Source organism: Planococcus citri, chromosome 4 (genome assembly GCF_950023065.1).
Source record: "Planococcus citri chromosome 4, ihPlaCitr1.1, whole genome shotgun sequence".
Taxonomy (NCBI): Eukaryota; Metazoa; Arthropoda; class Insecta; order Hemiptera; family Pseudococcidae; genus Planococcus; species Planococcus citri.
In genome coordinates this window covers 41,757,280-41,772,560 of record NC_088680.1, presented here as the reverse complement: position 1 = coordinate 41,772,560, position 15,281 = coordinate 41,757,280, and the positions used below count along the sequence as shown (strand labels likewise).

The following is a 15,281-nucleotide window of genomic DNA, read 5'->3' as shown; positions in this document are numbered from 1 at the left end:
CCTTACATCGAAACATTATTTATTGGGATAGGGCAGCTGCACACACGACTCCAGACAGGTGGCACACGTCACGACTATGTCTTCGCTGGGCCAGGGCTTGCCAGTTGCCAGGTGTTGTTGGCCATTAATTGTTTTTTGAAGACGGTATAGCAATTCGTTTCGACTAATATTTGGTAGAAGAAGGAGCAAGGCGAGGTGGCGGCGCGACCTTTTAAATCTTTTAAAATCTCTAGTTTCCACTCGAAAAAATCGTACCAGCTTTTTTTTGATTTTTAATGAACAACACGTGCGCGCCTGACTAGATTCGGTTTCTCTCGAATTAAAATTAGCCTCTCATATCGGTTAGATACCTACATTTCGAATGGAAAATTTTTATTTCACCTTTCAGGTTTTTTTTCACTCGTGTACAGTGGCCAAAAATCATCCAACTAGTTCACCCCCCTGCCTGCCTGCGTTCATTTTATTCGATTAGTTCAATGATTCATCTCTCCCTCCGGCTGCTGAGCACGATGAACGGGAATAATACTACGATGTGCAACGAGTGAGTAATTAGGCGCGTGATTTTTCACCAATAAGTATTCAATCAGTTCATGTATGTAATGTACACTTTGACGGTCGTCTATCTTCCTTCACGCTTTGTGAATCTGATCAATTGAAGAGCTATAGGAGAGGCTTACGTTTGGGTGGTATGAACGTATATGAAGTATGAACCATACCATACAATCACTTTACGTCTATACAACCAACTGAATGACGAACGCGTATAAACGTACCTACATACCTTATCAAATCATAGTTCGCCAAATGGCGTAATTTTTTCTCGGTATTTTTGCCATCGACACTCTCGTTCAAATGAACCAGCGTACAAATATGCGCAAATGTAGACGTTCCGGTGAATTCATCTTAGGCACCTATTCTGTGCTGTATCATCAGTCGCGGCCGCGACCTCTACGATCGCCGACAGGCGCGGTATATAGTCTTGGATCGAATTTTCCAAGGAAAATGTAATAAGATCCGCGATCAGGCCGATGAAGAATAGGGAATACCTTAATGGAACGTTTTTATACGCTCGATACACTAATCGGAAAGGTGATCGAGTAGGGTGACGAAGTGAAGAGAGGTATTTTTTTTCAACAATTATAAAATTTTATCAGCAAACAAATAATTCCTATTAATTGCTACAACAATATTGGATTGGCGTCGTCGCAGTCGTCACTAATTACCAAGGTGATAGATAACAAAGGTTGTGAAGATAATTACGAGTAAGTGCAGAGACGTAATACAAATCGGAATTTGGTACGACCAGCACAATTAGTGATATTGCGTGATAAAAGGCATAGCTTAGCTAAAACGAGGGGGGGTTGAGCCCCTAGAAAATGTGAGGTGGTGCACCCTGATTTTTTTATTTATAAAATTTGACAAATTTTGTGCGCCATTTTCCAATTTTTAGGCCATTATTACCAATTTCAAAAAATTGAAAAACAAAGGCAAAAATTTTTGGAGTTTTTGAGGGTGGCAACAGTGGTTCAAAAATTGGTATTACTGCATAAGAGGATTTAAAATTGAATTCTAATTTTCCGTTACAACAAACAAGAAAATTTTCAACTGAACAAAACATTTCTGAAACTTTAAATTAGCATTGAAAAAATTTAGTACGGTTAAATTGATGAATGAGTTAGATTTTTTGTAATAAAAAAAGAGAATCGATTAACAATTTTTTTTTCAAAAAACAACAATAAAATGAATTTTGAAAAGAAATACTTGAAAAAATTTACATGATATATTCTAACGAATTTTTTGGTAAGAAAATTACCACTATTTTGCCACATTTTTCAACAATATAAATATTTTTGATTATTTTAAAAAATTTTCAAAAATCTTTTCAACCCTCTCCCTCTCTACTTCGACCAAAAATATTTCAAATGTTTGAAAAACCTGTACCTGACTAATCCGTCTAATTTAAATCAAAATGATAAAAAAAAAGAAAACGCAATCAAAGGTTCAAACACTAACTTTTTTTTTTAAATAGACAATTTTTCGTAATTTTTTCAACAAAATTTCGCACTTTTCTTTTTTAAAAAAAAATTACAACTTTTTCAAAACATTTTTTCTGGATTCATTATTTCACAACTTTTACAACTTGCACTATCTGCTTCATGACTGAAAATAGGTAAAATCTTTTTCTAATTTTTCCTAAAAAATGAAAGATTTTAAAACTGTTCCCCCTTTTCATCCATGTTATGAAGTTATGATTTACCTATTTAAAAAAATATTTTTTTTCGACGTGCAATTGGAAATTATTTTTATTATTTTTGGGCATTTTTGATCAGAATTATCCCTACATTTTTCAAGATCTGTGTAACTCTAGATGTGATTTTAAAATTTGTACTCACAATTTTTAGGACTTTTACGATACATTTAGTGGACTATAATTGATCTCAGACTTTTCTGAAAACATTTCATTACTCAAGTATGTATTTTACATAAGAAAAAAAAGGAAAAGAGGTTAGGTATTAGGGAGTTTTTTAAAACAAAAATATCTAAATCTTTTGCTATTTTTTTTTTCATTTTTTTTATTCAGAAAATCATCGCATCGAAATAATTGCTGGGCTAGAGTTTAAGAACAGTGGCTTCCCAATAACCACCTTCCCTCTCTCATCCCATTCTATTTTAGAATTTTTCACATTTTCTATAAAACCAAGAAGAATATAGCACCACCCTCTTCCCCCTCTCGGAAAATACCACCAATATTATTCTTCAGTTTTGAGCGATTTTTAACAAATCAAAGGGCCAAACAAAATTTATATAAATCAAAATACAGAACTTCTTGTAGAACATTTTTGAAATAACTTCAATGAGATATTTTTCTTTTCTACTCCACCACTCAAAACAATGTTGTTGGTAACATTCTTCAATTTCAATTTTATTTTCAATTGGAATTTTCAATATTTTTTTCAAAATTTAAATGCTAAATTTTGCAGAACCTTTCCAGAATTTGTGATGATCCATTTCACGAGAGATTTTCTTCCTCCTACGTACTTTCTCAAAAATTTGAAGAGTCTTGACTAATTTTCTGGGCTAAAACGCAGAACTTTTATTTTTCCCTTCCAAGAATACGATTGGAGGCGGCTTGAAACTACCTCCTATGGACTCAGAACGTTGAAATTGGAGAACAAAGTAAATTTTAGCTTTCCAACTGCATTTTGTTAAAATTTTGGGAATTTCAACTTTCAAAAATGTGCTAGAGGCTCCAGAACTACTCAGATTGATTCGAAATCCTTCCTAATCAGTTTGGGGTGTCGAAAATAGGATGCGTGCCATATTTCAGATTTTAAGGTAAATTAAGTAAAAATTTGATTTTTTTTACATTTTTGGTCCAAATTTAATTTTTAAAAATTCATCAAAAATCGAAAAATGCGTTTTAGCTTTTGAAATTTTGATTTTTGAAATATTTTAGTATAATATTTTTTTACTGGTTAGGACATCTCCTTTCTAAGTAAATATGTTTTTCTGTATACTGTATTTCAAAATTCTTTTTCCAGAAAAATTCGTACATTTTTTCATAGAATGTGATGATACGATTATTGGCTCTTACGCGACCCCTTCCCTCTCCCTTTTTGATAATTTTACGAGGTTTCAAAAATGAACCAACTTTCTTATTTTTTTAAAATTCACTTAGATATTTAAAAAGAATACTTACAATTAGGTAGATTAGAAAAGAACGTTGAATTTTCAACGATAAATAAAATGAACGAACTTTTCAGCAATTTGAAATTTTTTTTATTCACCTTCGTAAACACACGTAAGTTACTGTTTTTTTAAACGATGATTTCACAACAGATAATTGATGAATAAAATGATGCGATAATCGAAAGACGACTCAAGTCTCAAACCTCTTCAAACAACATCAAATTCATGGGTAGGAAATGGCACGAAAATTTATGAAAATTGACGTCATACCCAATAATTCTCTTCTCACACCACCCTGAGAACAAAATAAAAACAAAAAGCGAATATTCCACTTGAAAAGAAAAAAAAACTCGACACTACGACTGGAAATACCACCTACCACCTACTGCAAAATTCACTTTTTTTTATTACAGCAAGTACATCCACAGCAACATACTATCCAACGCTGGAAGGTTTACACCAACAAGACTATAATCACCTAGTTAAATTCGCACTTCCCTTACATTATCGCCCTTCGAACGATAATCGCGATTACACTTCAATTAATAGTTTCTTTACCTTTGAATTAACGCTGTAAAAACAAAATTAACACGTAAAAAATGCCCCCGAAAACACATGTCGATTATTTACCTCGTAAATTGCCGCCATAGGTACATACCGGGACCGGTTTTATTTTTACTCTTGCTTATACCTTATAGCTATAGCATAGCTACGACCTATTGAAAAATTTAATTACCTAACCAGTTCAATTTCGAAGATAACACCGGGTGAGAAAAAACATCTGCTCGATTAAAAAATGAAAATAAACCTTCAATCTTACCATCATCGTTTTCATCATTCAATTCACGTGGGTTGGGATATCGGACCAGGTAAAGATGTAAAAATCTTAAATTACAAGCTTCCGGAAAATCCGCGATACGAAAATTTTCTACATGAGCCCGCATCTATCAAACATCAATTTTTTTTCCACGAGAGCATAACCGACGTTTAAGTTATGTAAAATTTAACACAGTTCACTGGCACAACAACAACAACAACAACAACCACGACAATACGAACAACTGCTACGACGACGAGTACATTTGTAAATTGTTCGGAATAATAAAGATGGACACCGCGTACGTGTCGTGAAATACGTATATAAAAATTCCAAATGAACGAAAATTTGTAATACGTTTCGACGTCGTAGTATTACGTTAGTATAGAGTTGAATAAATCAAATGAATAATCGCGCATTCCATAGCACCGAGAAATGTTCCATTAATGAAATGGAATTTTATTTAAACACGCCAACAACAGCTCTTCTCTTCGGGACTTCGGTGGAGAAAAAAAGCACACACAAAATGAATACACCTAAGAGAGTGAAAAAAAACCACGTCGCATAAAAAATATAAATTACGTTACACGTTGTCCTCGTTTACAAAATTCAATATACCGTATTTACACATTAAATACGGGTATTCTTCAACGAGAACCCTTTTTTTTTAAATTTTCAAACACATACACGACACGTCAAAATACACTCTTTAAAAGAATCCGTAGGTATCTTCGTACGGTATTGTCTTAAACGCTGATAGATTTCAAACCGGCGTTAATTTTTGAATATATTTTCTTAATAGGAAACAAAAACATACTACAGTTGAAACGAAACGATTCGAAAAACTCACATAGACGGTGACGAAGACGAGACGTCTCTTCTGAATTTGTACATAAATGAGAAACCCATCTCGAAATCGTGAAGCTGGAGTAAAAATTTTGTTGACGTCGTCGTTGTCGAGTCGAGTGGAGAAAAGAAAAACCCCATGGAAAAAGGTGTACCTCCCTTCAGAATAATGATACCGTTTGCATACCTAATGTTATTCGAGTGGGAGAGGAGAGAAGGGTGGTTGTCGTCATACAAATTCAACTTTTCGCTCGGTAGTTGGTTATATTATTTAACGCGATTTATAGGTAAATATTCCAAGTATTTTTTGCCACGCTTCGAGCATCTCTCGTTTGGTAAATTACCACTTTTTATATTCAATGGCAAACGTATCAAGATGTTGATGTCACCCGAATTCTTCGAATAGGAAATCGTTATTCGCTAATGGTATCAACGTAATCAAGGTTTCTTTCTACAGCGAACGCAAACTTCTCAAACTGATCATCAATTTATTGGCGGTGATTTGAACGCATTTGAAGTTGAACTGAAAGCTCGATTGATGCTAAAATTTTCAAGTTGTGCTTATCTTTTGGTAAACAAATAAGTAGAGTTTTATCGTGATAGGAATGCGAATTCTTTCAAGTTGATATTTTTTTTATCTACTTAGGTAAGATAATTGGTAGAATATCAAAGTAAAAATGGGGAAAAATTGCCAACGTTGATGAAATTTTACCGAGTACTAAATTGAGTTGAATTTCATAACAATATTGGAAATTTCATTATGACTGAAAAATTCAGAAAGTCTCCATATTTTCAAGAATATTGCAAAGAATTGCAACATTTTCTACGAATGATGCACATTTTGGGAAAATTGCCAGGATTTTGGGTGATAGCAGAAAAAGAAATCGACGGATTTTGACCAAATTCGGCAGAGACCTTCATTTTGAGTTGAAAGTTACTCAGAAAAAATTTTAGTTTTAGAGATTCCCCTCTCCCGGGGGGATGAGCTCTCAAAGAGGGGACATTTTTGAAAAAATCGTGGTTTTTTCACCTGTCATTACACCCAACATATTTTGGGAAAAATGACCTTGTCCCAAATGAAAATATTTTGGAACGCAGTGGTGCCAATTGTTTGGTCAGTGTTTTCAATTTCAAAAAAAAAAACAAAAAAATTCATAAGTTTTTGTCTATTTTTGCCTGCACCCCAATTTTCCTCGCTCATCCCCCCTCCTCCCTCTTCCATGAGAGCATATCTGTTCAACAAAATAAACAAAGTTCTTGATACATTTGAGAAAATTGGATAATAGAAGACGTTTTAACTTTTCAGCTTTACTTCTCAAATCACCTCCCCCATTATAAAATATGAACTGGAATCATACGAATGTAAAAATTCACATCATACGAATTCCAAAACCGCCCCTTCATCTTCTTAATATATTTTCTCTCAATTAAGCATCTCACACCATGTTACAATAATATATTAATATCAGGTTATTCATATCGTACTTGTATACACTATACGTATACAAGGCTACTTCAGCTCATACCCTAGGGCTAAACTACCGCGTACAAATACAAAATAACAATTTAATCAGGAAAGAGGCACGAGTGGAAAAAATCTTATACAAGTTCTCAAACTCAAACAATGCCTTCGAGTGATTCGGTACCTATAGATAAGTATATAAATAAATAGATTCTTTTCTGTGTGAAGGAAAAAAACACTGCAACTTACGTGTACCGGGTTAGAAACTTCACATTACGATAGCTATACGTGTATTTCGACTCGTATGTAGTACGTAGGGCATAGAATAGGTTAGAATTTTTTCGCCTTCGTGAAAAAAAAATTCTTCACGTAAAACCACTTCGACGCGACGCACGATGGCACGATGATTTAAATTCACAAGATGCACCAAGTTTACAGAACATTGGCGTCATCAATCACGCACGTAAACAGCGTTAAGTTATTATATTATTATGTCTGAAGCTCCGAAGAACAGAGGCAGGCAGGACGCTTTGTACGTACGGTGGCGATGACGATGATGGTGGATGATGGCGGTATGGTGTTAATTTACACAATAATTATAACATTTGTGGAATCACTTTCATAATAATAAGTATAAGATCGTACTCGACTCGCGACTGCATAACTTCTTTCGTGTACGTACGAGGCAATAATAAATGAAATTTTCTAGTTTATTTTTATCGTGAACGTATTTTACTCTTGTGAAATTCTATCGTATTTTTAGTATACTTATGCCTACGGTTTCTATGTACAACAAAAATGACATTATATACGTCACATGAGCCTATCTATATTTCGTTTCAACAAATACCTACCAACGTATTTTAGCTAGGTATAGCATGTTATGTCAAGCTGTACGTAGAATGGCAAAGAATCGACATTTTTAGAAGCCATTGTAGTAAGTACGAGTAAAATATTCCAAGGGTAGAAAAGTTAAACAAGATCAATGATCCATTCCTAAAAACCCTTAAAAAAAAAAAAAAAATTTTGAACTGAACTTAGGCTTATCAAAAACAATTTTTCAAATTGTCAGTATTCAGACCCCTCCAAAGTTGTAAAAATGACCAACAGTCAATCCCATCCCTTCTCTTCCCTTCTCTTCCCCATTCCCTTCTACCTCATGAAAAACATGAGGTTCATAACAGAAAAGTTAACACATGAAGAATCTTTTAGTCAAGTTTTAAAAAGTTTTCAGAAAAATGTATCTGAACCACCATGTACATTTTTATCTTGACAATTTATTAATGCAGGAGAACATTAGTCAAGTACATGCAGAAAAATTCAAAGAGATGATATTCCCTAACTTTTCAGTTTTCTGAACCAATTCTTCCAACTGTACTTTTCTTAATGAGCATTCTGAGGTTGAGGATTTGCTCTTTTGTGCCTCTTCCTTTGATAAATGCAGTCTGTTCTTGGGGGATTTGAGACTGCATGAGTGGATATAAACGATAATAGATGATCTTCAGAAGCACTTTGCTTGCATGTGAGATCAGCGATATAATGCAATATTTTTTTCATAGTTATCTGGTGAGCCTTTTTTTGTACAAAGTGATGTAAGATCTTTCAAATTTCAACTAGACACAAAATAGCGGAAGGGAAACTGGAGGATTTTTTCTAAACATCACACACTAGGTGTTTGTGAAACTAAAAACAGGAGAGAGAAGTTGAGGTTGCTCCCATTTGAAAGTCCATCCATGAGCCAATAATAGCTAAAGCATTCCATTTCAATATTTTGGGTATCTGCTAAACATGAGGAAATGTTGAGAATCCTAAAGAAATACAATGCTGATGACAAAGACCTACAAATAATCAAAAACTTATACTGGAATCAAAGCACAAATATGAAGATTGGATTGCAGTAAGTATTCCAAAAATAAGTGCAGCATAAAGAGGAAAGTGAGGCTGAGGTTTCAACGAAGTAAAATCTCAAAATTTGTCCCAAAAAGGCTCAATTGTGAAAGTTACACGTAAAATCGAATGAAAAATTATTGAGCTCTTACTAGTGTTTTTCAAACGCAAATTCTTCAATTTATTTGAAAAAATATGCATAAACACCTTTTTTAGGGGTGCCTAAAGTGGGGCCCTCTAAAAAAGGGGTTCAAAGTTACAAATATAGAGAGAGCTCAATTAGACTTTTTCATCTAGATAATTGATTATATACCTCAAAACGTTACGTTTGGCGCAAATCGCAGATTTTCAGCTTTCCAGGGGTTCCCAAAATACTATTGAAATTACAAAAAATTGGAAAATTGGATTTTTGAGTACCAGCGCAAAATTTTATTGAGCTCAAAATTTAGTAGAATGAAGGTATTGAAGGTCTTTCGGATACTAATAAACTGTAAAAAGTTTTTTAGCGGGGTTCAAAGGGGTAACGTCAAAATGGCGATTCCAAAATTTTCCAAAAATGGAACCCCCCTCCCCCCCATTTCTGCCCCTGAGGGTCGAAAATGGGAAAATCACCTCGCATAACCTTTATCGTGTTCAAACTGATATTTTATGCTTAAAAAGTTTTTGAAAATAATACTCAGTGGTTCATAAAATTCTTTTTTTATTCACAACTTTGGAACACATGGAGCCCAAAAAATGATAATTTTGAGTCAACTAACCACCGATTCGTATTTGGGACATTTATTACAACATTGTAAGAGTAGTCGAGTCGATAACTGTGCGGGGCCCAAAAGATGGCCTTATCGAGACTCCTCCTTTTATATAATTTTTCAAGATCAAACAATCGTCTTCATTTTTGTAATGTCAGAATAAACTACAAATTTAGTAATTGGGAGCAATAAAATTCTAAAAAAAATTTTCATCGAGGACAAATTAGAGCATTGGGGAGAATTATTTTGACTTTCCGCCGTTTTCCAAAGACTTGACCCTCTGTCCTAATTTTTGGAAAGTTTCAAAAAGCCAAAATCGATAATTTGAACATTCAGGCTGTGATTAGAACGAAAGAAAGGTTTGAATCAAAATTTCTTCAGCATGAATAGGTACCTACCCAACTGAAATCGTTCACAATTCCGGCTCTTCAATCATAGATTTTGCTAGAAGAATTGTATGAAATTATTAAGAAAAAAAAAACTCCTTAAAAAAGTATGAAGTTTCGCCAATTCCAATGATCTCATTCGTGAGCCCACATTAAGCCTTCTCATCACACAGAATCCTTTCATCAAACACTCTGCTAATTGAATTGATTAGTTATACGTAACACACGTTAAATATTTAAATAGGTAACAACTTACATTTTACATCGACTTCGGACACGATCACTTTACCGTTCGTATCGATCAGCACGTAATAAAAATGTACTCGACGACGAGATTTAAGGTAAGAGTAAATAGACTCGCAAGGAACAGGAAATGTAGAATACACATCCAGTTCGGTGTTGGTATAGGAAACGCGACTTCCTTTCATACCCAAGATTTACGTGTATGGGCCAAAGTGTAGTATAGAGTATAGAATGAAACCGTCACAGGAAATAAACCCCCGAATAACGCGAGAGCAAAAACACACACGTACATACAAAATATACGAGATGGTAAAGCGTAAAACTACGAGAACCTCTCCTAAGGCTCCGAACCAGATGCTGTAGAACGATAATAATATATGTATTTCAGCAAAACGAATTTACCACCCAATACTGGTTAATTAGCCTTCTCCAAAATGGGGAGAATATATGGGATTTGGCACACATAGGCTTAAACACCCCCTTCATCCCTCGCACGTCAAACTCCATCGTGTAAGTACCTACGTAGTATGGTTTCAAATGAACCAGAAAAAACCGCCATGTGTTGAAAATACTGCGAAATAATATACGTCAGCGTCGTCGTCTATAACCCCTTCATTTTGGAGAATAAAATAAATTAACGAATAGATACAATTACACGAACGCATATTTTTAATAATCGACGACAACCTTGCAAAATAATCGATTACGATAGCATATCGCACACACGCAAGCCATATCCATCGTCGACTCGTCGTCGTATTTATCACTTATCCCCTTATCAATTATCATAACTCATCAACATTTCCGCCAAATTGTCCACCAATTGTATAACAACATAGTCGATATTATTTACCAACGTGTAATAATTCTACATTTCCGCGTTTTCCGTCACAGTCAGCAAATCGCAAAAGTTTGTATAATTTTTACATTTCTACAACTTGGCTCTCTAAGTATACACAATTGTAATGCATCGCACATCCCGCATTTCCTCACCTCGTCCATTTCTGTGGAAATCTACAGGTACACGAATGTGACACAGACCTTCGAAGCAATTAGGAAAATTAACCAGGCGCACCTGCGACTCGCTAAGTAATTCTCGCTGATCGACAAAAGTCGCACAACACCTGCTATCAGAATTTTCCATCGATACTTTTTTGTCTACCTCAAAATTTACCACAGATTACACGTAAAAGTATGGTACTTTGGTACTTTACATATACGGTGTCAATTATAGGCGTTTAAAATTATATAACTTACCGCTGTGAGCGTGTCGAGTTCGCCCAGCCAAGCGTTAAGGAGCAACTCGGGATCTTCTGGGCCATCCGGACTGGGTAGATCTTGCTCCGCTTGGGTATCGTAGATGTTTTCATTCTGGTGCGCGTAGCTGGCCATCATTATGATGAGTTTTCACTATTTGTCACCTGTTGAAATTAATTTCAAATTAGAACAAATAGGGGTTCGCTTAAAGCTCTGGTAACTTTAAATTAAGATTTAATAACACAATATTCGTCAATAAGGATTGGGAATGGAGGCTGAAACAGCATGAAAAATTGCTGAAAATAGCGTGAAAATTGATTGAATTGGGAATAAAACGCGTTCAAGTGGCGTGAAAATCGTATAAAGTTGTGCAAAATATCACTAAAAATACAATCTTTACGAATATTTACTGAGAAATTTGTTTGAAATTCGAAAAAAATATTTTCAAAAACAAAAAATTTTGATACTTGTATTTTTGAGCCGAAGTCTGTCCAAATTTTCAATTTCATAATTCGCGTCACACTGACTTTTGAAAACTTGGAAAAAATTGGATCATATCAATATTTTAGAGTAAACAAATTTGGTCAATTTACAACATTTAGAGTACCTACGTCTGATATCAAGTGAAGCATGTGTTTCCAAAACGCACTAAGTCCAAAAAAATATTGATAAGAAATTCATGGTACTTGGTACAATTTGGAAACGTAGAAGTGGACCAAATTGGCTGATTTTTTGATATGTTCTAACCAAGACCGGAGACACAACATATCAAAAAATTAGCCATTTTGGGCCGTAACTTTATGCTAGATGGCCTTGCAACCTCAGAATCTTTGAAAATGGACTTAGTGCGTTTTGGAAACACATGCTTCAAGTATTTATCTGGTGTTACGAAATTAATGGTAATTTTTTGTAAATTACTGGTATTTTTTGAAACCTACCGGACCGTTTCCGTAAAATACTGGTAAATTTTTCGAAATAAAAATTACACATAATTTTTGTTGATAACTACCTAATAGACAATTTTTGGTACATAGATTACTGCAATTTTTTGGTAAACTACTGGTAATTCTAGTAAAAGAATTGGAATTTTCTAGTGAATTACTGGTAATTTTTGGTTTACTGGTAATTACAAGTAAAATACTGGTATTTTCTAGTAAATTACTGGTACCTAGCGGTAATTTTTTTGATAAAATACGGGTAATTTTTTGGTAAATTAGAGTGATTTTTTGGTAAATTACGGCTAATAATTTTTTGGTAAATTACGGGTGAGTTTTTGATAAATTACAGGTGAATTTTTTTTGGTAAATTACGGGTAATTTTTTTTGGTAAATTACGGCCAATTTACAGGCAATTTTTAGGTAAATTGTAAGTTACGGGTAATTTGTTGGTAAATTACGGGTAATTTTTTGGTAAATTACGGGTAATTTTTTGGTAAATTACGGGTAATTTTTTGGTAAATTACGGGTAATTTTTTGGTAAAATACGGGTAATTTTTATTTTTGGTAAAATACGGGTAATTATTTTGGTAATTTACGGGTAATTTTTTTGGTAAATTATGGGTAATTTTTTTTTGGTAAATTACGGGTAATTTTTTTTAGTAAATTACGGGTAATTTTTTGGTAAATTACGGGTAATTGTTGATAAATTACTGGTATTTTGACAAATTACCAATCATTTTTGGTAAAAACTGGTATTTTTTTGGCAAATTACTGATTGCTGGACATATTTTGAGAGTGCATCTGTATATGATTTCATAATCAGCATTTTGTCCAATTTTTGAAAGTTTTGAAAAAATTGATCAATTTTTTTTCAACATTTCGAGTTACTTTGAAGTGAATTTTTGAAAACCAAGTCTAATTTTTGAGTTGCTAAGAATATGTCAAACTTTGAAAATTGACTTTTCATATTTTACTAAATGTTCACTTTATTCCTAATAACTTCAGTGCAAATTTAGCCACTTTTTGATTTTCAGGAAACTTTAGTACAATTTTCACCTCATTTTATCAACTTTTCCTTGATTTTAAATTACTTTTTATTGTCCCACTCAACGTTCTTACGTCAGATTTGTAATTTAAAAATTTATTCAATTCCATCAACTTTTTCTTGACTTCCCACAATACTTTGGTAATTTTAGAAAATAATTTTCAATAATTTGTAAGCAATTTATGATATCCTCTCAACTTTTTCCTGATTTTCAACCTATTTTTAGTCAATTCAACTGATTTTTCGAGCATTTCAGTTTTTTTTTTTTTCGATGGAGGAAACTAATTACTTGTAGATAAAGGAATCTGCGCAGAAATCATGAAAAAAGTTACTAGGTACTTTTCAAAACAATCTCTAGTAAATTTACACGCGCAAATCACGACGTTATCACATTAAATGTGCATAAATCACCGGTAAATTGCCTTCTTTGGTGACAACTCGACTAAATGATGCATCAATTTTCAGCTGGCTATGTCTGCAAATCGAAATCGGTCACCAGATGTTTAGTCATACGAATTTGGCTTTTCGATACTTCATTAATGAGCAAATGGCAAATTTTATCAATCTATAAAATAATATTATCTTTAATAATGACTCCAAGTCCAATTAGTAGGAAATTGAATCATCAAATTATCAATTCTATATTATTGATAATTTTGAGATTTGAAATTAGCAGAAGAAAGAGAGGTAGGTATTCGATTTAATGGGAATATACAGGGTGGCCCATTTATGTAAGGTTATTCGAAGTTTCAGAAAAATTTTCAATGAAATTGAGCTTGCATGATTATTATTTAAAAATCTCAAAACAAAGCTTCTAAGAAAACAAATAATCACACACCAAAAGTAAGTATGAAGTACTCGTATTATACTGCAAAGTTCAATTTACCTTGATTTTATTTGTAAAACACGTGGTTTTTTCTCAGAATTGACTTTTTCAAGATGAAAAATTATTCATTACGAACAAATTGAATAAGTTTTTTTTCAGGAACCTTACATATTCCACACCACTTCTCAATAGCGAAAATCCATTCGCCACCGGTGTCATTCAGAAAATTACCCATCCATATACCATACGAATACAACCAAAAACACACCGAACAAACGACCCAATGGCGATTCCAAATCCGTTTTCAACACCACATAACACGGATTTGGCATCTGTACGACTTGATTAAACCCATCTTCAGCTCATAAAACCCTTGTCCACGCGATCCCCACATCGGCCACATCCCAAAAACTTCATGTCGCATTAACTCCTTATCAGAGGTTGGCCACAGCAACGCGTGTACCTCGCTTACACATACGGAATACAAGATACCAGCTCCGAATTACCAATTACATGGACGTAGTAAATTGAAAAGGGAAAGAGCAATTAAAACATTAGGCTCGTATATGGTGCGTAGAAACGCTTACATTGCATATTAATACCACACCATTAGTATTCATTAACGGTACCGTGGTCGTCGAATACGAATCTACACTTTATAGCCAATACGAGCATGGTATCTGGCGATTTCGTAACGTGCATTTCCGCTCAAGAGATACCATAAACCGTACCATACATCCCACTGGAGCAACCGAACGTCCGTTGTCTGGCTAAGTGGGTTGAAAATATACCTTATATCGTTCTGCAGCAAGTTCAAAAACTACCTAACGCCTTCGTGATGACAAATACCTTATCTACCCACCACACCTTGAAAATATCAGCAACCTCAACCACCGAAGCAAAAGCCATCGATTAAATACGCCACTCCAAGTACCTATAGATCGTCCTCAAACAATGATGCTACCGCATTTGTCCTTATTGTAGAGTAAAAAATTATGAGCCAGAAAATAACGACATATGGTTTTGAAAAGAGACAGGAAAAAAATCTCGCTAGACTACATTCAAATAGATTCGCAGCATCGACGCAGGTGCGGCTAAATTAAAATTTCTTGAGGTAGACGTACTCTATATTCTA

General features: G+C 34.1%; 1 protein-coding gene across 3 annotated transcripts in view; it reads right to left on the bottom strand.

Annotated features, from left to right (window-relative positions):
- The window catches only part of LOC135845354 (amyloid beta A4 precursor protein-binding family B member 1-interacting protein-like), an 82,119-nt gene that overhangs the window by 28,325 nt on the left and 38,513 nt on the right, over window positions 1–15,281 (bottom strand). For all 3 annotated transcript variants that reach the window (XM_065363847.1, XM_065363845.1, XM_065363846.1), the window contains exon 2: window positions 11,338–11,501. In XM_065363847.1, coding sequence (XP_065219919.1) covers window positions 11,338–11,475 — 138 coding nt within the window. In that variant the 5' untranslated portion in view covers window positions 11,476–11,501. The remainder of the gene's footprint in view (window positions 1–11,337; window positions 11,502–15,281) is intronic.